The 24878-nt window shown below is 35.9% G+C and overlaps 1 protein-coding gene across 1 annotated transcript in view; it reads left to right on the top strand.

Moving 5' to 3' along the window:
* Nucleotides 1-24878, top strand: part of Sema5c (Semaphorin 5c) — a 112305-nt gene that overhangs the window by 68451 nt on the left and 18976 nt on the right. Inside the window, exon 3 of the mRNA XM_018543288.1 lies at nt 14364-14460. Within this exon, the coding sequence (XP_018398790.1) occupies nt 14364-14460 (97 nt within the window). The remainder of the gene's footprint in view (nt 1-14363; nt 14461-24878) is intronic.

The following is a 24878-nucleotide window of genomic DNA, read 5'->3' as shown; positions in this document are numbered from 1 at the left end:
AGCGAATAGTAGCTCCATTACCCGACCATCAATCTCTTGCGTCTGATCCCCCTCCCTTCGTATTCTGTCTTCCATTATCTCTCTTTGCTCAGGTCGTAGGACGAACGGAATAGGAGAGAAGTCGAAGAAGAGGAACGGGACGAAAGATACCGGAGGGGCCTTCGAGATCAGGTTATGCTAACTGGGGCTCTCCCTCACCGATCCCACACTTATTCGCTTATAAAAGCGTAGGTCCCTTCGACGAACGTGTGTATCTTTCCTTGTAGACGCACACATACACGCGTACATCGCGTACATCGCGTACATCGGTACGTGGAAATGTGTGGAATCGCTCTTGCGGAATCAACTCTTCGCGAAAAGAAGACGAAGAAGAAGGACGAGAAGAAGAAATATAAGAACGGGGCTGATACATGAGCGGCTTCGTGACTATCGCGAACGTATAAGGGTGTCCCCTCCGCTTCTCTTTTCTCTTGTACTTCTTGTTCATATGTATACTTGTGCAAATGCGTCGAGAAAAGGAGCGCGGTTGAGGCAAGCAATCGAGGGACGACGAGGTCTAATGTACCGATGTGATTCTACGATGTGCCCAGGTCCCCAGAACGGCCTTGCCGCTTCTGAATCGCAGATCGCGATATCGGGCAATCTCGAAGGCTGCACGAGATGTCCGTCGAGGAAAGCGATGCGGGAAGAATATCTGAAATGCGCCGCGTCGAGAAGCCCTAGAAATAAAGAACGGTATAAATGAGAAAGAAGAGATGCAAAGCAAAGCTCTCCAATCAATAATGAAAGCTGTTCGATCGACATTGTTGAATCTGCAGCATCAGCCGAAACGTTGGAATCCATTATTCAGAGTAATACATAGAAGGATAAAGAAAGATACTCTAAATGATCCATCATTCATTTTGTATGATTCGTCTATAATGTTAAAAGATATACAAATTAGACTCAATTGTCTGAAAGATAATAATTCAAAGTTTTATGATGTAAGCAATATGGAAGGTATTGCTATAAACTGAATCAACTGTAAAAAACCAGTTATTTGGAAGGACACTGAGAAACATCTTGGGAAGATGTTCCATCGATCAAATGCGACATGTTATAATATTTTGTGTGAGAATAGAATATCAAAAGAGAATAAAAATTTTCTTTTCGGTGATATTCTATTTTTACACAAAATATTATAACATGTGAATACTTCTATGTTTATGCGACAGAATGAAGGAATAGAATCTAAAGTCTTACGTATCTTATGGTTACTGCTTTACTATCCGACAGTTTCTCTACGAATGACAGCCCGTTAGGCCTGTTATACAATACACCGTATGTCGGCATCGTGAGCCGTACTTCGTAAGAATCGATCAATCGCAATTGAATGTGAGGAGAATACTCAACTGTGAGAGGTCCATTCTTATGGCTCACGACACCGACATATACAGAGCGTATTGTATAATAGGCCTTAGACAGAAAACGTAGAATTAAAACAGAAAATTGCAGTTTGACGAAAAAGCAGAAAAGCAGATGAAGGAAGTAGTAACATTTTCATTGATTAATCTATTGAAAAGTTTGCGTATACCTATCTTCTTTTTCATGTGCCTTATCCGGCCCTCCGGACGTTGGTAATCACTTTGGCCATGATTTCCTCGCCATAGTGATATCCTGAGAATTAAATAAACCGAAGTGGTTTCCCGTTGCTTTCTTCGGTATAACCTTTCATATAGAGGAAAGTTTAACGCCGGATCTAAACGGCTCTGGTGATTCTAGATCTATTTAATCACCAGATGGAGCAATTTTTCAGCTCCTTACACGCGAAAAATCGCGTGTGGGCGCAGGTGGGATTGAACTCGGATCTATACAGAGTCAATCGCACCGAGCGGTGAGCCACTCGATGCCTCCCTATTCTGCGTATACCTATAGTATGCAAATATCTACACTAAAAGTACCACTTTATAAATTTGAATCTATCAAGTTAGATAGCGGGATAAAAAATGATGATAATAAATGACGGCTGAACTAATTAAGAGTACAAAGAAATGATATATGTATCATTATGATATATGTGTATTATGAGATGTGTCATGACAATCAAGATATTATGCAGAAAAAATGGAGGCAAATGTATATTTACGAGAAAAATACGAAAAATTATACGTAAGTTTGATTTTATTTTTTAATAGTAGATTGTTTCTCTTTCAATTAATCAATTAAAAATAATTGTAATCTGATTTTGTTCTTACAATTTTCTCGAGTACATATATTTGTTCTATAACTTTCGGAAATATTTTTTTGATATTAGGATATAACATATATTTTCAGTAATTAAATTTGAAGAATTCAATACTATTTTTACTATGTATTATAGATTGCTTGTAGTGCATAATTTTGCACATACACGAAATTTTAGGATAAGATTATTTAGAAGGGAACGAATAAATTACGTTATTACGAAGAGAGAGAGAGAGAGAGAGAGAGAGAGAGAGAGGGGGGGGGGAGAGACTTTTAACATGACTATTTTATAAATAAAGACTGGTTCCATGAAATATATTAACATTTAATATGGTATAATATAAAATAATTAAGCTGCATGTATCCAGAAATGTAATATGTGTTTAATTTCAGAACATGTTTCCCAATTTACAACCTATGATTAAAGAAGATTATATGAATTTGTAAGTTGTTTGTCCACTAAGGATGGCTCCGTGAGAACTGAAATGTTTGGAAATATATGTATGTAAAGTAAAAATTAATGAGTTTCGCATTGACATAGAGTTCGCTTGCCCTTTTGCATAATAAATACTTTATATGAGAAATTATTTGTATGCTTTGGAGACTTTCTTAGTTTTTGAAAACGTTTTATAAAATGTTTTAAAATATGTTTTTTAAACGTTTCTAAAATCATTTAAATAACATTTTCCAAGTATTTCTAAAAACGCTTTCAATTTTAGAAATGTTTTTCAAACGATTTTAAGAACATTTAAAAACGTTTATGAAAACGTTTTATAAACATTTTCTTGAAATCCTTGTAAAATATTTTTATAACATTTACAAAATATTTTTAACGATTAAATAAATGATAAATAATATTTAAAATAAAACGATAAATAATAAAAATTAATGATAGCATAAGAAGGATAACGAGCCTAACAAATTTGTTAAATTTAATAACATATGATAATATGAATAAATAAACAAGCAAATGAACATACATATTTTTTTTATTTTAATCGGGTTATTATTAATGTTAAATAAATTTTTGAAATTATATAAATTATCAGTTATTAGAATAAAATATTAAAGTTGTAAATTTTACAAATTTCTAGGTATTGGAAGATACTGATTAAATGAACATTTTTAAAAATAAAAATTTGATGACTTTATATATCCATTACTTTTATAATTTAACGTTATTAGAATAAAATTTAACGTTCTTAGATCAGAGGGTTACGTATATAAGAGCATGTGTAATTGCTTGCGAGTATAATAATAATGGATTCAATAAAAATTTGTTAAACGCTGGTAGGCAAAGTTAAACTTATACTAATATATTGATATCTGTGCTTATCTAAATTTCTTAAATATTTAAAAATTCGAAAGAATGTGCTTAAAAAGAGAATATTAGGAAGAAAATATTCTTAGAGAGAGAATTTGCTTGCTTAAACGAAGTAACGGTATAAGAATAGGAAAAGAAGATGAAGGAATGTATCTTTTCTTCTTCGTCATGGAATCAGGAAATGGAAAGAACATAGCAGCGAGGATTATACAAGATAAGAAGTCATTAGTTAGTCACTAAACACAGAACATACACAAACTTTTATGAACCTATAATTGATCTGATTTATATACTAGATTTGTATTTTATACGTATAATAAACACGAGATTAGGATCGAGTCTTTAAAGACTTCATGTGCAGCTAATAACTCGACTATTTCTAATGCAATAAGCATCTTTTACTTTTACGACTTTTCAAAACGCGGATTATCTACGTCTCAACGCGGCACTCAATTTCGCTATACAAAAAAATCAATAGGTTCTTCGTTCATCGTTTAGAATCTCAAGAAGGTTTAGATAGTTGAAGGACTAAATGTCCGATGGTGAATACCACATCACAGGCGAGACCGACTGGTATAATTCACGCTTTAGAAAAGAGAAGGATAATAAAGGAGGATAACGGGCGCGTTTCCTACACGTGTTATTCGCACTTTTAGCAAACGTGACGCAACCTTGAGCCGTCTCCAGCAAGAATCGGATTAATAAACCACCACGAGAATAATCTCAACAGGATTAGAAGCGACCAAGCATCTGTATCTTTCGTTCGATGTTTACGCTTTCCTTTATAAATCTCTAATAAATAAATTTTTATTAAAAAATATATAAATATATCTTCAAAGCAATTATAAAATTCTAAAGCTAATAAATGAACAAATATTGTAGATGTACTTTATTACGTGCAGTAATCTATTTAAATTTATAGTATTCTAAATGTCAAAGCAAAGGGATATTTGTAATTATTTAAAATAATAACGATTTAAGATAAAAAGTTTAACATTTTTACTGAAGGATACTCTAAAAGTATATAATTTTCAGGATTTACAAAAATTACTATTTTTTTCTATGTTAAAATAACTTTGAAGGTGAAACAAAAGAAAAAGCAATAGGAACATTCGTTACATTATTATTATTAGAAATAAAATATAGTTTTATATTTTATATTTATATATTAAATTTGGAAATAGAAGTTTTCTTAATACAAGGGATTAGTATGTCGTTTAACAAAAATAATAAATCGTTAGATGTCGATTTTGATATGTCATGTAGAAGATAAAGATTTATTAGGGCAAAATTTACAATGTAATCTTTTGGAAGATTATTTTGTGGAAGACGTGACGAGATTATTTATGTATGGAATAAAGAAAGATACTGAAAAAAATTATCGTTTAAGGATGATTTTATTGGACCACTCCTTGAATATGCGGAAGCGATCGTTTAGAAAGTATCTGCTGGCACGTTCAGAAGGCGCTTTCTCTCTCTCTCTCTCTCTCTCTCTGCGAGGGTGATCTTACAATTCGCTTTCCTGACTGCCGGAGATTGAGTCATATTGGATGGACGGGAAATTCAGACGTGATACGATTATCCCGGATATTGGATGTAGCGAAATGTACACTTCGCATGTACACGTGGCGCGTAGAGAAAATTTCAGGCCCGCAAATGGAATTTTTCGGAGCATTATAGGCTGTGATGTATCTCTTATTGTCCTGAATATTCACCATATTTTTAGTGAATGCCGCAACGCAAGGTTTTAACAAATAAACCGATAGACGGTAATTTTTCTGAAATTTTTTACAGTTAGTTGTTTCTTATATTGAAGTGTGAAGAAATCTCTCATTAATTTTAGTTTAAATTGAATCTTTCAATTTATTTTACACGAATACTTTATATTTTATACATATTTAAAGCAGTATTTCTTAAAAATTAAATATCGAATTAATATGTACCTACTGCTTTTTAACTATTATTATTTTGGTGTTCTATGTATCAAACTTTAAAAAATCGGATGTAGAGATTTATCCTCAAAAAATACTATTTTAAAACGTATGTTATTTGTATAAAATTAAAATAAATTAAACTTGATATACCTCCCAGGTCAAAAACTAATTGAGCTATACTAGTTGTTAGAAATATATATAAATTTATTATTAATAATTACATCGGTATATACGGAAAAGTTTCGACTTCACAGAGTCCTCAACAATCGCAACCGAATTCTTAAAAATTAATTAATTTTTAAGAATTCGGTTGCGATTGTTGAGGACTCTGTGAAGTCGAAACTTTTCCGTATATACCGATGTAATTATTAGTAATAAATTTATATGTATATATTTCTAACAACTAGTATAGCTCAATTAGTTTTTGACCTGGGAGGTATATCAAGTTTAATTTGAAGTTTATTTGAGCGGATATCAATTTAATTTAATTAAAATAAAACTTTTTAATTGAAAGATTTAATTTAAGCTAAAAATAATAACATATTTTTTTATATTTTGACATAAACAGTTTAAAAAATTAAGAAAAAATTGAGAAAATCAAAAATTGAGAAAATCAATGATGACATTCCCTGAGGGATTTGTATGAAATAAAATGCACATTGGATGGTTGCAGAAGGTACTCAAACGGATTCGTTTAACGTTATAATTTTACAAAACATAAAATTTAATTTAGAAAACAAAGATTCGTTACATGGCAGAGCTCTACTCCGTACAGCACCGACATTAACTCGCAGCGTGCGCGGTCAGTAATTCGTCATTCTTTTGAGAAACGGTGATAAGACACAACGAGACGAGTCTTTCGTGAAAAGATATAGCGTTGTAAACGAAAAGACGCGTAAAGAGCTAACGCTCAAGTAAATACTGTCGCGTCTTATCTACGCGCGATTAAGGCAGACGTTTATCTCTCGCGGTAGAGATAAGTGCAAGACACATATATCAGCGTATACCATGCCTTTCCTTTGAGAAACGCGTCTTTTTGTTGGTCGCCTACACTTGTGCTGCCGTGTAGCATCAGCGCATAATATCGCGCCTCGATAATTAGAACTTACATAAGTATAGTAAGCACAGAGGTACGCGTATCCACCTCATAGTTAGGCAAGGTAAATCGGATAGATCTGAATCGACGGATTACAGCCGATGGCGATTTTGCTGGATTCTCGGGATCCAGCGACGGTGACGATGGTGGGGCGATATCGGCCGATTTTTACGAGTGTGACCGGCGATCGTAAATTTCAGCACCTCGCTTCGTTAATCATCTAATTTATTACAGATGATCGTAAAAGCGCTCGCAGCTCGTTCGCAGCTAAATGGAGTGTACGCGGCGTTACGTGCAGCCGACATACACGCCAGACTTTGCGATCGTTCGTTTGCATAGAATTTTCATATCGACATCGTGATTACAGCCGCATTGCTATTAAGAGAGATTTTTTAACGAGAAAAATATTTCCTCTTGCTCCTGATAGAAAGTAAAACTTGGGAACTTTTCTCTTCTATCACTCTCTTTTTCTCTCTCCCTTGTCTTCTTTTTTCTCTTTTCGCTCCTTTTTTCCGCCATGACACGTTTTGCTCACAAAATCGCCCGTATGGTCGAGCTTACGGCTACGACGACTCACATGCGATTTCACATTTCGCTGCTTCCCCGCGGCCAATTTCGAAAATTATCGGTTCCCGTGAACCACCCACGTATTTCTCCATCGGCGTGAACACGAGGGACAAAAAAAAAAAGATTCCGCGAAGAGAAGAGGCGACTGACGGCGAAGAAAGACGAAAGGAGAGCTCGAGACGTACAGTTGCACACGCGAAAGTACATATTATGCAAGACCGGGTAAGACCAGATTATTGACGCATCCTTATTTGCAGAGAACAATTTCGCGGATATTCGAGAAGAAAAAAGACCGACAACGGAGGAAGGGCTGAAGGGGAAAATCGACGCGGATTATCGCCGAACAAAGTCGAGCCACCCACGTGGCTGTAACCAAGTGCGGCTAAACGGTCGCCGCACGTGGACAATGGGGAAACGCACGGCATTGTGCTCGCAACGTGTGGCGATTTGATAATCCTCGCGCGATGATGGCCGTGTTTAACAGAATATAACTGTTTTCAACAAGGTACACAGATGACATAAAGTGTAGTCACGATAAAAGGAATACGATTTCAACTTACTAGAAATCGGATACACTGTTTCTGATAGATTCACCAATCAAATTCCATACGATAGAATTTTTTTATTATTCTCTGTCAACTTTTTTTACCAGGATTTCAACTGTGACAGTGTTACACTACTAGACGCTATAAAGAGCTATGTACGAGCATATAAAATACGTCAGTGTTACTACCAGCTTACCAAAAAAATTATTTGATAACCTATGTTTATTTTGTAATATTTGGTGTACAAATTAGTTCGGTCCGTTTTTGTGTTCAAAAATGCACTTATTTCAAAACAAAATGAATGAACAGATTAATTAAAGTATTGTCCATTGCTGGCTACTACTTTTTCCCATCTCTCGCGGGTAATTTTCGAATTCCATCTCGAAAAATGAGTTGTCTTTGGAGGCGATCATCTTTTGGATCGAAATAATTTGTACTCCCATAAAACTATCACAAACTGTCAAAATCTTGAAAAATTTATAATATAATTTAATTCTAAATTAAAATCCAAAGTCTATTATACACTTTTAAAAATTTCATAATGAACCTAAGTAACGTGTAACGGAAGATTGTGGTTATAAGGTAATCGCAAAAGTAACTGAAAAGTATAATGAATGGTTTAACTGAAAACTAACAAAGTAACCTAAAAATTCATGAAATTCTGAAGCGTTGTGTACGAGTACAATTTGTCCGTAACATAAAACTATTTTTTGTTCGTGCAGAGTTACAGTTTTAGGGAATGAAATACCCCGTTGCAAAAAATCGGTTTTTCTTTTAGCGAATATTGTCGAAACTGTAAAAGAATGTAGCCGAAGATTCTTTACGATGCAACGATCCATTTACATCGTCTGCGTTCAGATTGTTCTACATAAAGGTGAAAATCGATGGATTGGCGCACGTTCGGCTATTAATACTGTCTAAAGCGCTCTATATTTTCGCAAAGCTCCCAAATACAGTATATGATCTTCAGGATCTCATTTAAGAAGATTAATTACAAGATTTATTACAAAGGAGCTATCTCCTTCGCGATCCATCCGTGCCAGCCAAATTGTCCCTTGCAAAAAGGGGATCCGACGGACCGGTGTATGACTGGCGTGTGTTATAATCCTGCTGGTATCATAAATTTTGTTAAGCTTTCGGCGGGGATCCCGATATGCATACAATCCTATTTAAGAGAATTCATTGAAACTAATGGGATTTGTAAGGAAATGCTTTTAATCGTACCGCTTTATGCGCAAAGCTTTATTTTGTATATTTTAACATTAATTACAACATCTTTTGTACTTAGCCTTATATCTAATCTAAGACACGTCACATTTTCTACATACATCTATGTTTGATCATTGGACGTATAAATAAGTCTCCGTGTGATTTTGTTTCGAAAATATATCTCTTATTATATAATATGTAAAAACGATACAAACATTTCAGTCAAAATATTTGTCGTTTAAATCTGTTATTTTTTTGTCATTTTTCGCAGCCAACATACGGATGACGCAGCAAAAGAATACTTCGCAACACGATTTATTGTTGATGCATGTCATCACTTTCAAATCTTTTAAACCAATCTTGGCATGTTTTATTGTCTCCATAAATCTCACAAATTATTCTAGTTGCTTCAGTGATAGTTTTATCGCTATAAAAATAGTGAGGTTTGCAATAACGAACATAATGTGCGTCTTTTTAACGTTTATTTTTAATTAACCTAAAAATTTAGTTAATTGTTTAACTGTAAAGTGTTATATTAGGCTTTCGAAATGCAAGTTAAGTGGCATCTATAATGAAATTTTAAGGCGTAAAACTTAAGCTTTTTAAGTTTTAAGTAGTAGGAAATTGACCAATTATAGTCGATTATTCTCCTCACATTCACTTAAATTATATACGCTTTAAAATCTTATTATAGAAACCGCTTTAGTCAACCTTACTAATTGGAAAAATAATTGGACGTAGAAATTTAAATGCATCATTGTTAGCATCATCCCATAAAAGTCATCTACTCGTAAAGTTGATCGCGAAATATTACGTATTTAATACACATATACAAAAGGTGCTTCGAATTTAACTGATCAAACTTCGGGAATGTGTAGGAGGTGTAGGGAATCGATAAACTAAGAAAAAAAGTTTTTTTAGAAATATGCTCGTTTTTTTTTTCATTTTAGAAAAAAATCACAAAAAAATAAAATGTATAATAATAGTTTTCATTTTTGTACGTATTTATTACTCGTAGTCATACACAAAAACAATATTTCACTTTGGAATAATACTATTCCGAAAATTACGTTTTGTCTTTTTTGCGATTTTTTAAAACGAAGGAAAACAAGCATATCCCAGATAACATGCATGTTGCATAAGATATCAAAAAGCCATCATTTCGATACAAGACATCTAAAAGACGTCTTTTAGATATCTTATACAACATAAATATATGTTATCTAGGATTTGGAAAAGATTTTTTTCTCTTTATATATAGTTTATCGATTCTCTATATGATCCTGAAATTTGGCCAATTAAAAATAGTAACTTAATTATAGTGTTTTGGAAAGCTCTCGAGATGAGCTGTAAGAATGTGCAATGAGAAATAAGGGGTTCCATTTAAAAAATTAAAGGTGATCTTCACGTGATCTTCAGAGGACTATCCAAGGTCAAATCGATGGCACCATCTTATGTCCCCCTTCGAGTTAAAAAACTTTTGTCTGAAACATTTTTGTCTATTGGGTTTAGTTTTTGAGATATTTGACTGGATCATTTAAAATGGGACACCCTGTATATTGTGAATATAATAAATAGAAAAGCATTATTAATTAATTATCTGTACTATATTTTCTTAAAATATCCTGAAGCATTTCGTGATAAAATTTCCGTCTATTTTCTATTTAATCGGAACATCTTTTTTTAGCTCGCAATAGCTCATGAGGAGAAATAGATACGTGACATTCCATAGATAGGAAATGCTAATAATATTCATCGTATGCTATTTTCATTGTAGAATATCAAAAATAGCGTGCGCTTTACATTGTTGCTCTCACGAGTCTTCTTCCTTTATCTAATCTTCTCGGGTCATTACGCGGCAAGCGTAATCGATTTGTCCGGGGCTGTGCATCATCACGTTTTATGAAAAGATCAGTTGACGCAAGCCGTGTATCGGAGCCAAATAACAGCTTAGACGGCCAGACAGACAGACAACCGAGCGAGCGAGTGACTGCAAGCGCAATTAAGAGATCACATACCGATAAAGACTTGCGAAAAGACCAATTAAAATTAACATTCTTCAAATCAGCGAACCTCACTGGATATTTTAACAGTTATGCACTCGTTTCTCAAGTTGTTGAGGTTCTCTGCACCGACCACCCAAGTTCGTCGCTAAAGTGCTCGATCTCATATGGATTCGATTCGATTTAAATATGAAACAGACGGATTTATTTGGACTGCCATGCTACGGAAATACGTACAGAATGTCGACAGCAAGTAAGAAGACACAGACAAACTTAAAGTAGAGTACGATACGTGCAGCCTCTCGTACGAGAGACGAGCATCTTAGAGATACGATATTATCTCATCCTTTGAAGTCGGCATACTCTAACGTACGTTAATACGCGCGTGACTCGTCTTTGATCTCTGACCGAGTGAGTAATTAGATGCATCGAGCATGCACGAAATTGCGTACGGGTGCACTTGGTAAAAGCTACATATATGTGTAAAGACTTTTCTTTGCCGACAGCAGTGCAGTTCATGAACGCGTGTGCGTGCAGGCACGCATCTTCTCGTTCTTATATCTCGCCAAGAGTCTTATCAGATTCAACCGATTTATCGCCGTAGCCCTGCCATTTTGCATAACTTATATTTTTCGCGTAATCTGTCTGTCGAGAGATCTTCCGCAGACCTGGAATTAGCACCTTGGTTTCTTCGGAACAACACATGTTGTACGACACGAGGTATTGAACGCCGCACGTTTAAATTCGCCCGTCGGAGGTAGAATTAAATGAATCGTATAAGGCGTGGTGATCGGCGCAATTAGTTTTTACGATCTTCATTAGCGATGCGTAAGTTTTAATTATTATTCACAGAAAAGTATTCCGGGAGCAGAATATTCAATGGTAATTATTAAGTCCAAGTCGACCAAGTGCGTTAATCTCATTCTTCGGCCTCGTTCCATGTTTCGACTTATTAATGAAGCTTCTTTCACTTCTTTTGCTTTTACTTGAACGGCTTTAAGTATATACATATACGTTCGGTAAAGATGTACTTAATACACACATTTTTGCTAATTTTATTAATATTCAACTCTTTATAATCTCACAATTAAAGATGTGACTCTTTCTGCTACATCCTTTTATTCACAGCACGACATTTTACCGCCATACATATAAAAAAAGACGAATATGTTTTTCGAAGGAAATATTTCTCGTTTTATACATTCATGCAATGGATAATAATTTTATATCGATTGTGTGTGTAACACTTTCAAATATTTAATTTTAATTTTAATTTAATATTAATATAATTTTTTTATTTACACATTAATAATAATGAAACATGGTAGTTTTACTCGCACGTTGTTGTGGAACGAAATTATATTATATGACGAATTGCGTCCCTGCCCGCACACGTGGTACGCGATTGCGGTGGCGAAGGAGGCAGAAAAGGGGGGTTCGCGTAACGCAATTATCCGTATTAACATAGCCGGCCCGGTGGTCCGCATCCGCGGTAGCGTGGCGGGACGTGCGCAGGATCACTTTAAGGTAGTGTGCGATATCTCAAGAGGTAGTGCAAGGTAAAACGCGGCCGACACACAACCACGTTCCGTTCTCGCAACGATGCAATTTCGTCCTGAAGCGTATTATCCCCGCCAGAGCGCGACGGAAAATTGATAAAGTAGAGTGAAGACTACCTGCGCCAGCTAGCAAGGGGGTTGTGTAAGTTGCTTCTGAAAGATTGAAAGCCTCAGTACTCGTCGTAAATGATGCGCGTCCAACAATTGATATCCCCCAACACTCGTTGCTCCGTAACGCCAAATAACATCGACTGGGAATATTATTTTATTTAACGGATGAATGAATAACGGCGCAAACTTGTAACATCTCAAATAACATATAGCATTAATATCAATCTATCTTGGGAATTATATTTTTGGTTTAAGATATTTTTAAAATAGTAAATTTCAAGCTGCCAAAATAAAACGTCAATTTTTTCTTTTACTAATAACAAGTTTTTTTTTTTAAATAAAACTAATTACACTAATTTAATACGTAAGAAATTGTAGCTGAATTGAAATAAAAAAACTCTCATGAAGTCTGTCATATTTTATATCACATAAGTACTTCCACATATCCATCTCAAAAAGCTGATTGTAAAATAATTTTTGCAAAAATAAACACGTAAGGCGTGGCTAGCATAAACGGAAATAACGTGAACAGAGAACTAAAGACGTAAGAGAGGACAAGGAAGACACGAAGACGCTAAGAAAACAAGGAAGCAAACTGTTGGCAAGAGGTAGAATCCTTTAGGTTCGTTAAGCAAAGGAAGAACGCCTGGTATGTTCTTCGCGGCTCTTCCTCCTTCTCTCAGCATCTTCCATATCTTTACCTTGCCCTTTACTTCTCTTCTCTTCAGCATGAAGATCGAAGCCTGCTTTACGAGGCAGTCTTGTAAGTCGATCGTGATGCCTCGATAGTGCACGTACTTGCGAGTGTGTGTATGCTTGTGAGGCGTGTATAGAATATTATGGCGTGACATCGCGAACGTAAAATCGCCTCTTCCCCTCGAACAGTACTAACGAAAAAAAAAAAAAAATGATATAAAGGTGAATCGCGGTAAATCTCTACGAGCTGCCAGTTGTCGTCGTGCAGGGTGGTCCCCGTTTCAAAGATTTTTCTTTGCACGTGCTTGACAATGTCTACTTTTTAAAAAATATACGTCTTCTGTTATCCGGCTTTTATGCGACGCATTCGTTAGCTCTGCTATTGTAGTCGGAATAATCGCGAAAAAGTAATATATTCATTCACTCTACTAACTTTTATTTTGGTACATTATTAAAAATTTATTACACAAGGTTACTATAAGATGTAGAATTGGTACCACTTGAAGGATTAAGTAAATGTGCATTTTTTAATAACATCTACAAATAATTAAATAATAATCTTCTTTGCGCGCGGGTCTAATTATTGACATTTCGTGCTGTCAATTCGTAAACGGTGCTAAATTTTACTGATACTTGGAGGGACTTTTAAGAAAAATTCCGACGTCCGTGTCTAGGTCGTGTTGTCCTAGGTTGAATTATGAGTGTTGCTACCGATAACCATATAAGAAGAAAAAGAAAGTGTAGCTTTCGACACGCTCGATTCGGTAATTATGACACCTCGCGTCGACTTTTCGCACCTGCCACGTACCGGTTTCTCACCTCCCAGGTTGAGGATCGAAAGTCTATGATTATACAGGCACTATTGTAGTTGTTCATAATTTATCCACCTTATAAATATCTTGATTTTTGCCGAAAAAAATATTTTATTTAAAAAAGAGACTGAGATGGAATACTTACTATTAATGATTTTGATATGATCGAAAAATTTCAAGAACATTTGTGTAAAGCTGAGATGTTTGTAATAAAATCTTTCCAACACTTTCCTACAATGCTTTCGAGCTCACTTGGATAATTCGTGTCTCGTTATGTGTTGCAGATTTAGCGGAGACCAGTATGTTTCGACAAGAGGGGGTCACGACTTATTCTCAGCTGCTTTTCGACGTGGCGCGACAGCAAGTCGTTGTCGGAGCACGGTATGTATTTTCGTGCTGCAAGCTTGTCTTCAATTACCAAGTTAATCCTCTCGTTTCCAGGACAACTGTTGCTATATTAACGTCACTTAATTTAAAAAATTACATGAATATTTGTACAAAGTTACTCTTCGGTTATCTTGATTGGATATAAACAATATGTATATATACAGTCTGATGAAGTACATAGAATTCCAAAATTGTGCAAAATTAAATTTACTGTGTATTAGAAATGATATTTAAATAAAGAGACATCTCTCTCTCTCTAGTTTTATTTAAAGATAAATTTATTTGAAGGTAAATTGGAAAAATGAGGTCAAAATAATTTGTAAAGTGCACGCTCTTGAAATTGCACGTTTCGATATAATAATAAGAAATTGCTAACGAACTCGCTGCGGAAATTCAACCTTTCGTGATGAAATCGAAACTGCTACGAGTATTGCAGATGTTGGAACAACGATGAAGTCCTTAATCTGATAGTGGTATTTATTTTGCCAATAGTCTTTTCGATAATAACGAGTTTTAGAAAGCGTTTCGTTTCGAGATCAAAATTTAATGAGAAAATATTCTCGACCTTTAGTGGCTTTGATAAATATATTATCTCTCACTCATGAAAAAAAAAGTTCAATCATGCATGAAGTATCATATTTTGGTGCAATAATCACGATTTCACACTTCAGATTAACATATCAAAAACTAATAGAGCCTGTAGTCGATTGTTCTAAACGAGTTTGAAACTTGTAGCAACAACATCGAATCTTACAATCGTCTTTCAATGATCAGAATATTCTAATTATTTCAAATCTTATCTGCGCTTCACTTAGAATCAATTTCATCAACATTTTATAAGAGTATAATTATCTTTCTTTTAAAAGCGAATATTAGAAACGATGATAAGGTTTAATTATTGAATTTTACAATAGTATTATACGTTTTTTAACCGTGTCAATAAACACGAAAAATCGGATATCCTTTAAAGGCATAGAACTCGAGTTGAGGAACCTTTCAATTCAATCTTTTCACACAAAGACTGGAAATAAATGCGGAGCATGTGGCGAATGTAAATAAAGGCGAAGGGGTGAACGATTTCGCGAGACGAAAGCATTATAGGACGACGACGTGACGCTCTTTGGCGATGTCACAGACAGTTAGAGACCCGTGGAAGACGATAAACACGCTTGCTCCTTTCGTTCGCGACGCGCGGCGCGGCGCGGCGCGGCGGTTTCCAGCGAGATGTCCTGGCGGCCCGCCAAATTGGCTGACATACGGCGGTCTCTCCTCGAGGCGCCGATCCATTTTCACGACTTGCGCCAGACGAGCCGGCTCGGTTGATCTCCTCGTCTTGCAACGTGATTCACGAAAGAACTAAAGGAAAAAAATAACGGCGCGCCTCTCGTTGACGCTCTTTACGTCGGCGAATGGCCGCGCTTCGTTACGAAGTCGGTCGCTCGCCTACGTGCCGCTCATTAACCGAGGACTGCACCGAAAAAACCGAATCGCCGACTCATGCACGTAAGCATTACAAGTCCGATCGCGCAATGCCGTTTAAATTGCCAAGACTAATTGCTGCGACGAATTTTGCAATCTTCTTACTTAACTGTATTATCGCACCTTTTTACTATTCGATGACCTTAAGTTTATTTCGGGGACGCGATAAATTTCGGCAAGTCATCGAAATTGTCGTGTGGCAATTAAAATAATGATACGATATACAAAAAATATTTGTACAGAAGATTTTTAAAGGAAGCCTTATTTGTCGAAAATAAACACTAATTAGCAATTTATTAGTAATGAACATTCTAATTATTTCAAAGCTTATTTGCTCTACGTATAGGATTGGTTTTATTAATATTTTATAAGAGCTTTCCCCTTTAGAATCAAATTAGAAAAAAACTTACGAGTAATTTACGTTCTGCTGTAACATTAAAAGAGAACTTTGCGAAAATAATCATATTTATGATCTTACAACTAGAGAAGCTAAATTTCTCGACGTATAAATATATTTCTTGTGTGTCTAAATAATATAAGTTTTTTTTATTTTCGTTATTAAGATAATATATTTTAATTATTACACTACTTTAAATAAAATAGTTTAGAGAAATATATAATCTATTTTATTAGTTGTTAATAAACTGCTAATTGTACAATGTTTACTTTCTATAAATACAAGTTTTTTTAAACAATCTTTTCTACATATACAAATATTTTTTGCACTCACTATTTTCATTCTCGAAATGCTATACGTTTCATCCCTTATCCTTGAAATCTTAGTTGACAAAATAGCACACGAGGCACTATCGAGAAATAGCAGATGGATGTCGTCCCCGATTTTGCAATACTGCTTATTATATCTGATTAAATTACGCGCCGTGTGGAATATCGGATTTACAGCGAGGCGAGAGGGAATTACGACGACGAAATTGCTTCTGAAAATCATTGCCAGTGTAGTACGTGCTCTCGGTTAGGCAAATCGTATTTCGCGCGATTCATTTACTCACGGTGAGATCGAATAGCGCGGGCGCGAGACGTGCCTGCGCCGCGCCAGTCGCGCTCACGCTCGTTACAACTTACAACGCGTTAGCGCGAATCGTTCTTGCACAAAACTATGTTCGGAACGATTTATATGTGATATACAAATTATAGACTATCTCGCAAAGGCGAGACGAATGGCGCTTCCAGGGCGGTCGGGAACTTTTTTGCGGAACTTTCTCTAGCCGATAACCACTACTTCATTATAAGCAGGAAATAACGCTCGATATATTCGATGAAAAAAAGAAAGGAAACACACGAGAGAAAAAGGGAACATACGCGTTGAGTGGCGTGCATATCAAGTAGGCGATTACTCGTCTCATGAAATCGCGTCCTAAAACGTACCTATTAATTATATTTGTAAATACAACTTTTTAATGAACGACGAATGACCCGAGAATAGGACCGGAAAACGACCGGAAAACGACCAGTAATCTCTCTTACTGTTTTGCGAGCGATCGAGAACCAGTTTACGTAGAAGCTCCAATTAGTGAAATAATAATAGTTACGGGAACATTTACCGATTATCTCGATAGACAGCTTTGTCCAAGGAAACGCGCGAGGGAAAACATTGACATAGTGCGCTCTCGGACATTGGTGCCTCCAAGTATCTCACGTTCGCCAATCCATATGCCTGTAAGCTTAGTTACGAGATATCAATAATATCGATAAGGATGACTGGTTCCTCGGGACTTGACTGCTTATCTGCATCTCTCGACTGACAATAAGTTAAGTGGTTAATACGTGATCACTCCTGAGAACAAAAACGATGGAACGTAAAACTCGCAGTGCTTTCTTTAATTGAGGACGTTGATTTTTTTTTCCTTTAAATTTTTATTTATTTTTAAATATAATATGCAAGGTATGACAATATGATTTATAACTGTGTGCAAATGAAATGTTATCCCGAATTTTAATTTAAAATTTAAACGTTAAAAAGTATTTTAAAGAGTAAGAAAATTTCTGAGAACCAGAAGAGAACATAAATTTAAGATAATCACCGACCTGCCACGGTCAGATAGCAAGATGACATTTGAGCTGATCAATGGAGCTAAAATTAGCGTTATCGGTGTTGTTAACGTTGTGTACGACTGATGCTGGTCATGAAAAATGCGGTCCACCCACGCGAAGTAAATACGATCTTACATACGCGTGCACATACGGGTGTCGCGATATCTGGAGAGCTGGACCTGAGTCGAATAAACGAACGAACGATCGATCGGTCGATCGATCCGTGGAAAAGGAAATACGCCCCCGTACGCTTTCTATTAATAGAATGTCAGTTATTAACTGTTGCCCACGTTCGTAATCGCGTTCGTGCGGTTTCCAGCAAAGTGTCGGGTACGGAAAAAATATACGCGAAAATGCGCTTTTTGTGAACAGGTTATTATAGTGTTTCCCTTAATTTTAATAATTAATTAGCTTTAATTAATAACTAATTAGCTTCAAATTTTAATTTTCTAGAAATAAAAAAAGTTTAAAGTTTACTTGTAAATATAATATATAATATAATATCATTTTGAGCATTATAGAAATTTGAGATCTGAAAAAATGATAGACTTATATTTTATTTTCGCTTGAATCGTAGCGAATATATTACTGCTATTATACACATTATGTTCATATTTCTATCAAACTTTCTAAATGATGACATACTTCAATCTCTACATTCTATTTATTTAGCTTCCAAGCCTTTTCGTCTTGAAGTTGACGAATCATGTAATATACGAGTCTCACGCGGTGTCATCGCGACTCATGGCATAGTGGTTTCTCACCTGGATATTTCTTATATAGAGAGAAAATATTTTCGTGGCGTGAGTTTGTTTTGTCCGGACAGAACGACGACGACTTGGATGTATGGCGCGATGCAAATAAAAGTTTTTGGGTTTACGCGCGTGAGATTACTCGCCATAGTCGGTCGCAGGTGTTAGGAATTTCATACATCGCCACCAGCGTAGTCGTATCGTATTTACGATGTTGCTCCAAGTGTTCGAGGCACGCGATACTCTTCCATATCGCCAGTTCTCTCTGTCTGTCGTTTGTATATCGACTCTGCGATGAGAAACGTTCTCTCGAGTATTTTCCTTTCAGGATTTAACGAATTGCTTCATCTAGAATCTGCGACGCTTATTTCTGAATTATCTCTCTTTATGTATTTAATATTAGTTAATTTAACTCTCCATTTGAGTTTTTTTTGAGTCTCTTTTACAAACAAAATTTTACTTTCAAATTTCTCTGAAATAAAGGAGAACGAAGTTCGGATTATTCCTTTTTAAAGTATCTTGTTAAAAAAAAACTATTTGATATATAATGTATTATAATTAAAATGTTTAAAAATTATCACAAATTTGTTTACATTTTTGAATGTCTAGAATAGTAAAACAAACTTGAGCTGGGTGAAGGAAATAAAAATATTATTGTGTAGAAGAGAGGGTTAATTTTTAAATGCATTTTAAACGTGTTTTAAATGTAGGTAGATAGACATCGCTATTTATTTATACGAGTTCTAGCGAAAGTTATATCCTCTCAAGCGCCAAAAAATATACGTAGAATATTCGAATTTCTAAGAACTTTTTTTTACCTTCTTGTTTTTAATACTTAAAAAGCTTTTAACGGAGTGAAAATTTTTTCTATCCTAATACGTGTAAATGTAACAATATATTAATTGATATATTTTTATGTTCGTACTTTCTTTTAATTAAACTTAACATTTTTACCTTCAGATTTCTTAAATTAGAAATTTCAGTCAATAAGCCATTAAACGATACAATTATTCGAGCAAAAATTATTAATGTATTAATCAAGCGTTTATCTCTTGGTCGATCAATTAATTTCCCCATCGTTAATTCAGACTTGTCTGCAAGATCTTCCCGACAAGAGTGACGAAACGATTTCACCGACACGTTGTCGATTCGGAAAGTCGTGCGAAAGATTTTCGTGCAGCCACGCGCAACACACCGTGACAAATCGTTACCGGGAGATTTATCTTGTAGCAAATAAGCGGCCTTATTTATAGGGCCGTGTCGATCGACGTGTCCGCCGCGCCGCGCCGGTGCAGGTTGTCGCGAAAGATCGAGAGCAGCGGCCTACCGTTACGCCTACGGAACCTGATTTTGGTGCGTCGCGTCGCGTGTCGCGTCTGCAGCCGCAACGTTTTTTGCATACCCCGCTGCACACGTGTCGTCCTTTTATTATTCAACGCGAACGCGAACATTATTACACTTGGGGACGTAGAAATCTCTGATAACATGCTTTCGGATATGCGCGTCGCACAAAGGTTGTGAATAACTGATGATATGAGGAATGAATATTTATAAGATAACTGATGGTGACCATAGCGGTTGATGTCGTGTGTTCTTGCCTCAATAAAATTAAGATGTATGATATTTTCTTTCACTAGAGTGTCGCGTATATCGCTCGGATTTACACGCGCTTGTCTACAATCATAGTACATTTGTGTAATGCATTCTTAAAATTTGTGTAAATCACAAATTTACGTATATTTCTTACAGTTTATTATGATTTTGTAAGTAAAAGTAGTATACGAGGAAAAAAAAAAAAAAAACATATTTCTCAACTTTTGTCACATTTATCAATCTTGTCGCATTTTTTATGCCTATATCGTCTGCGATGTCTCATGGATTGGCTTTTTTAGTCGAATCGCCAAATTTAGGGCGAGGTAAAAGCGGCAGTTTCAGCCGCGATTCGCGAAGAAACACAGCCGCAACGGAGTAACAGAGACGTTACTTCGTCACGACTCGAGCATAATAATTACAGGTTGCGATTTTTCGAGCACGACGTTTCCGAGGTGGTCTGAGAAGGCTGAGTGGTAGGAAAAGGTAGGTGATGGGGAACCGAGGGGAACAGGGCACAGGGATGGAAAGTGGAGAATGTCACAGACGGCGCCAGCGTGTCCTGCGCGTATACGCAATAGCTCTCGCCTGTCCGCCGACAGCCCCGTCTCGGCCATATATCTCCACTTACACGGGCAAAATGTGCGTATGTTTATGTAATGCACGCAACGCGACGGAAAAACGGGCGTGAAATGTTACGATTTAGCTCGATTGCGTTGATCAATTGTGATACGCTTTGTCCGCTCCGCGGAGTCACAGCTGGAAGCTATGGACTCTACGAGCGTGACGCGTCGGGCAAACAGCTAGCTGCTTCACCTGGAGCATCGAGTAAGAGTGTTCACCTGAACAACCTTTGATGCATAATGGATAGGTCTCCTAGCTTCCGCGAGTCAATTCTGTATTGAAGGAAACGTAGAGCGATGTTCTTGAACGGTAACTTTCTCAGCGAGATTGAGATATTCTTGCCACGCTCGCACGCGCTTGTAATTTCACAACATATTCCACGCGAAAGTATTTATGCCAGCGATCTAACAAATCGAGCATTTTACTAAAAATTATGAGCGGTTGAAATTCTTGAAATAAGACATTTATAAAATCGTCTTATATCTGCGGTTTAATAAAATACAATATCATATATATGTATACTTTCTGTGAAGCTGCACAAAAGAATGATTTTACTGAGATATTTAAAAATTTAGCTTAATTATGTGTATATGGATTAGAAAATATATATCAGTTTTCTTATTGGACCGCTAAATTTCAAACTAAATGAGACAATATCACAGCAACCTAGATCATGGATAGTTCTAATGAATTGCTTATGAATTTATACACTACGTATGTAATTCTTTCGATTGCGCACCGAAATTTGTTCAGACAATTGAAACACAAGACTAATAAACTACCGCAGTAATATATCACGAGTTAAATTGACTAACAATTTAACCATTAGTGATGCTGTTTACACATCTTATATCGATCTATAATATTGAATAATCTATTAAAACTGTAAAGTAATTAATTTTTCATTGCGAAAAATATTACCTCGAAAAATATCTTGAACCCGGATGTCTGGCATTCCGTGCAAATTTTCAGAAAAGTTTTCCGTCCAATTTTCCGAAAATATAATTTTGTTGAATTATCAAATAATTAGAACGCTCAGTTGGTTTCTAAAAATTGTCAACATTTTTTTCAGAATTGTTCACTATGTTTGAATTTTCTCCATAATTATTTTGTGTTTTAAAATGTCAAAACATTTTAACAAATTATTTTTTTATTATATCTAGCTAAGTTCTTAGATATTTTAGCAAAATTGTTTTTTCTGCGAAAATATGTTCTTGATATTATTAACTAAACAAATGTGTTTGCTTTTACATTCCAATTTTCCATCCTACAATCCCAAGAGAGAACGTTTATTTACAAATCTTTCGCTGGGGAAACTGATTTGTAGCCGCACACCGAGCTTAATTATTCCTTCGTTAATCACAAAAAGGTATCGCGGACTATCACCACACTGGAAAGAATAGAATTTTATTGTTGGAAAGAGCGGCGGCCGACCTCGTTTAACGATAAATGGTTACGCGTTTGAAAAATATTCTAGTCATTAAAGCAGCACGGGAGATGTGCGTGTGTCATTTAGCTTTTTCTGCCGTCTTTTCGATGCAGAGATTACCTCGGATAGGAATATTAAGGATTCGTGAACGGTGGTGGAAGAAATCGTTCTTTATCTCGGTATCCACTTTTTTCTCTTCGGGAAAAATGACCATGCAACTTGAACATATCTGCGCCAGCTGAATGGCTTTCAAAGAAGACGGGGTACTGGCAATCGAGGGCACGAAGAGGACAGATAACGACGGGTCTGGTAGTTGCGACGCTGTTTACGACACGACGAAATAATAGATTCGGAATCTACGAGCGATGAGCGTGGACAGATCGCCTCGTTCTCGTCGCACGAATCATCTTGTCTTTATATATATATAAAACAAAATATGGTAATAGAATTTATTATTCCACGCGGTCAATCGACAACGCGTCACGATCCCTGAAGAAACTCGTCGAGCACGCCGTGTCGCGCCACGGCGGGTGCACCTTCGTGTTTCGCCGACGTGTTTCGCATCGCGAGAGATCTCGTCTCGGATGCTGCTGTTAACTCCTTCACGAGGAAGAGGAGGAGGCGCGACCTCCTGTCCGCGGGCACTCGGTAAACATTGAACGTCTGCGATTGGTAGGATTACCGTACCGGAGTGCCTGGACCCGCGAGCGAGTTCTCCAGCCGAGCTGGACGTCCAATTTTGTACTTGTCCTTCGGGCCGAAGAGAGCGAGCTTGCGTAAGAACAAGAGCAGTTCAATATTATACCGTACGATGTACATTATCTCTCCCACCCCCTCCTGAAGCTTTTACAAAATAAGCAAGATAATGGAAAAGGCCTATATAATCCTTTTTCAAGAATAAAATATAGCGAGGTTCTCGACAAGCGGATTATTTCATGTTGTTTGTATCTAATATTTTTGGATCTATTTATATATACCTAATCTACTTATTCATTAAATAGTAAATAAAAATAATAGATAATTATAATATATTAAAATTATATAATTAATCTCGTATGCTTTTTATAATAATCGTAACATAATCCATTAAATCACTATTTGTGTTACGTGTAACTTAAAAATAATATTTAATAAGGTATTAAACACCTTCATGTATCATCATGAAATATCGCGTAGTTTATATTCGAAAGTTATATATTCAGTACATATACACGTTTCTCGTGTATGATATGATTAAATGTCCCTGCACGGCTAATGAAATATTCCCTGATAGCGTAATATATTGCCGAATTTTCACTGAATTTTAATACACGCGTTCTCTCGCAGGGCGGTGTCCCAAGAGTGCGGTGAACTGCTCGCTGAGTACTACTGATAACGTTTCGCCTGATTTAGATAGCAGCTGAAACTCGCGTTCGCGTGCGAATTATTCTGATTAGTGTGAATATCGTATCCTATTCGCGGGGCCTGGCGACACGTGTAACCGTGGGCCGTAATGCGTGCCAGCCCACGGATTTCGCGGCCGAGTTAGATATCATCGAAGTGCAAGCCGGCGCGAAGGCCTTCTCCGAGAAGGCTGAATTCCAGAAAAATGCATCGAACTAACATAACGCGAGCGTGGGAAAACCGGGACGAGGCTGATCCTTTCCAAGGATTTTGAAGCAACGAGACGAAGAATAAAAGAAATTAAATGTAGGGGAGACCGAGTTTCGTTGACACAAGAGATATGTTGGTATTGCGTTCAGTTTATGTACTTGTGACAAAAGAAGCAATGGAAAAGTTACTGCAAAATATGTCTTTTATAACATAAGTTATACTTATCCTTCAGTTTTATTTAAATCAAATAAGTATTATAATAAAAAAAGAAGAGAAAAGTGTAATTCGAGGGTCACGAAGTAAATTTTCGAGCTTTTCAATATTTCATATTAATACTTTCCAGCTTGAGAAAATAAATCTAAATGACGTATTATCCGCAGTTAAAAGAAAAGTTTTTGTTATTATACGACATATGTTATTTTGAATGATGATAATAATTTATTATAATAAAACCATTAAAATTAAATGTATGTAGAGACAGGATACGTTGACACATATTTAATGCAACTTATGCAAGGTCAGCGTAGATTAGCATGATGTGCCATCGTTCGCACTTTGCACGTGAAAGTCGTGAGACGTATCTATCGATGTTCATGGTGTACTACGTATACTTATATAAAAAATATAAAAAATTGTAAATAATTTTCTATATATTCCTTGTATATGAGAAAATAAATGTAGTTGTTGCACACATGTATTACGATAATTACAACAACATAACTACTTATCTTTAAAGTTAAATTAGAGGTTAATTTTTTATACACATCGAATTATCGTAATATCTGAGCATGTTTCATATTTTTAGTTGATGCTTTCTATTTAGCAACACAAGTCTACATAAATATCATTCTATCTCTCCCTTAAAAAAAAAAAAAAAAAAAAAAAAAAAAAAA

This window comes from Cyphomyrmex costatus, unplaced genomic scaffold (assembly GCF_001594065.2).
Source record: "Cyphomyrmex costatus isolate MS0001 unplaced genomic scaffold, Ccosl1.0 scaffold365, whole genome shotgun sequence".
In the NCBI taxonomy this organism is placed as follows: domain Eukaryota; kingdom Metazoa; phylum Arthropoda; class Insecta; order Hymenoptera; family Formicidae; genus Cyphomyrmex; species Cyphomyrmex costatus.
This window is presented reverse-complemented; position numbering and strand designations above follow the sequence as displayed.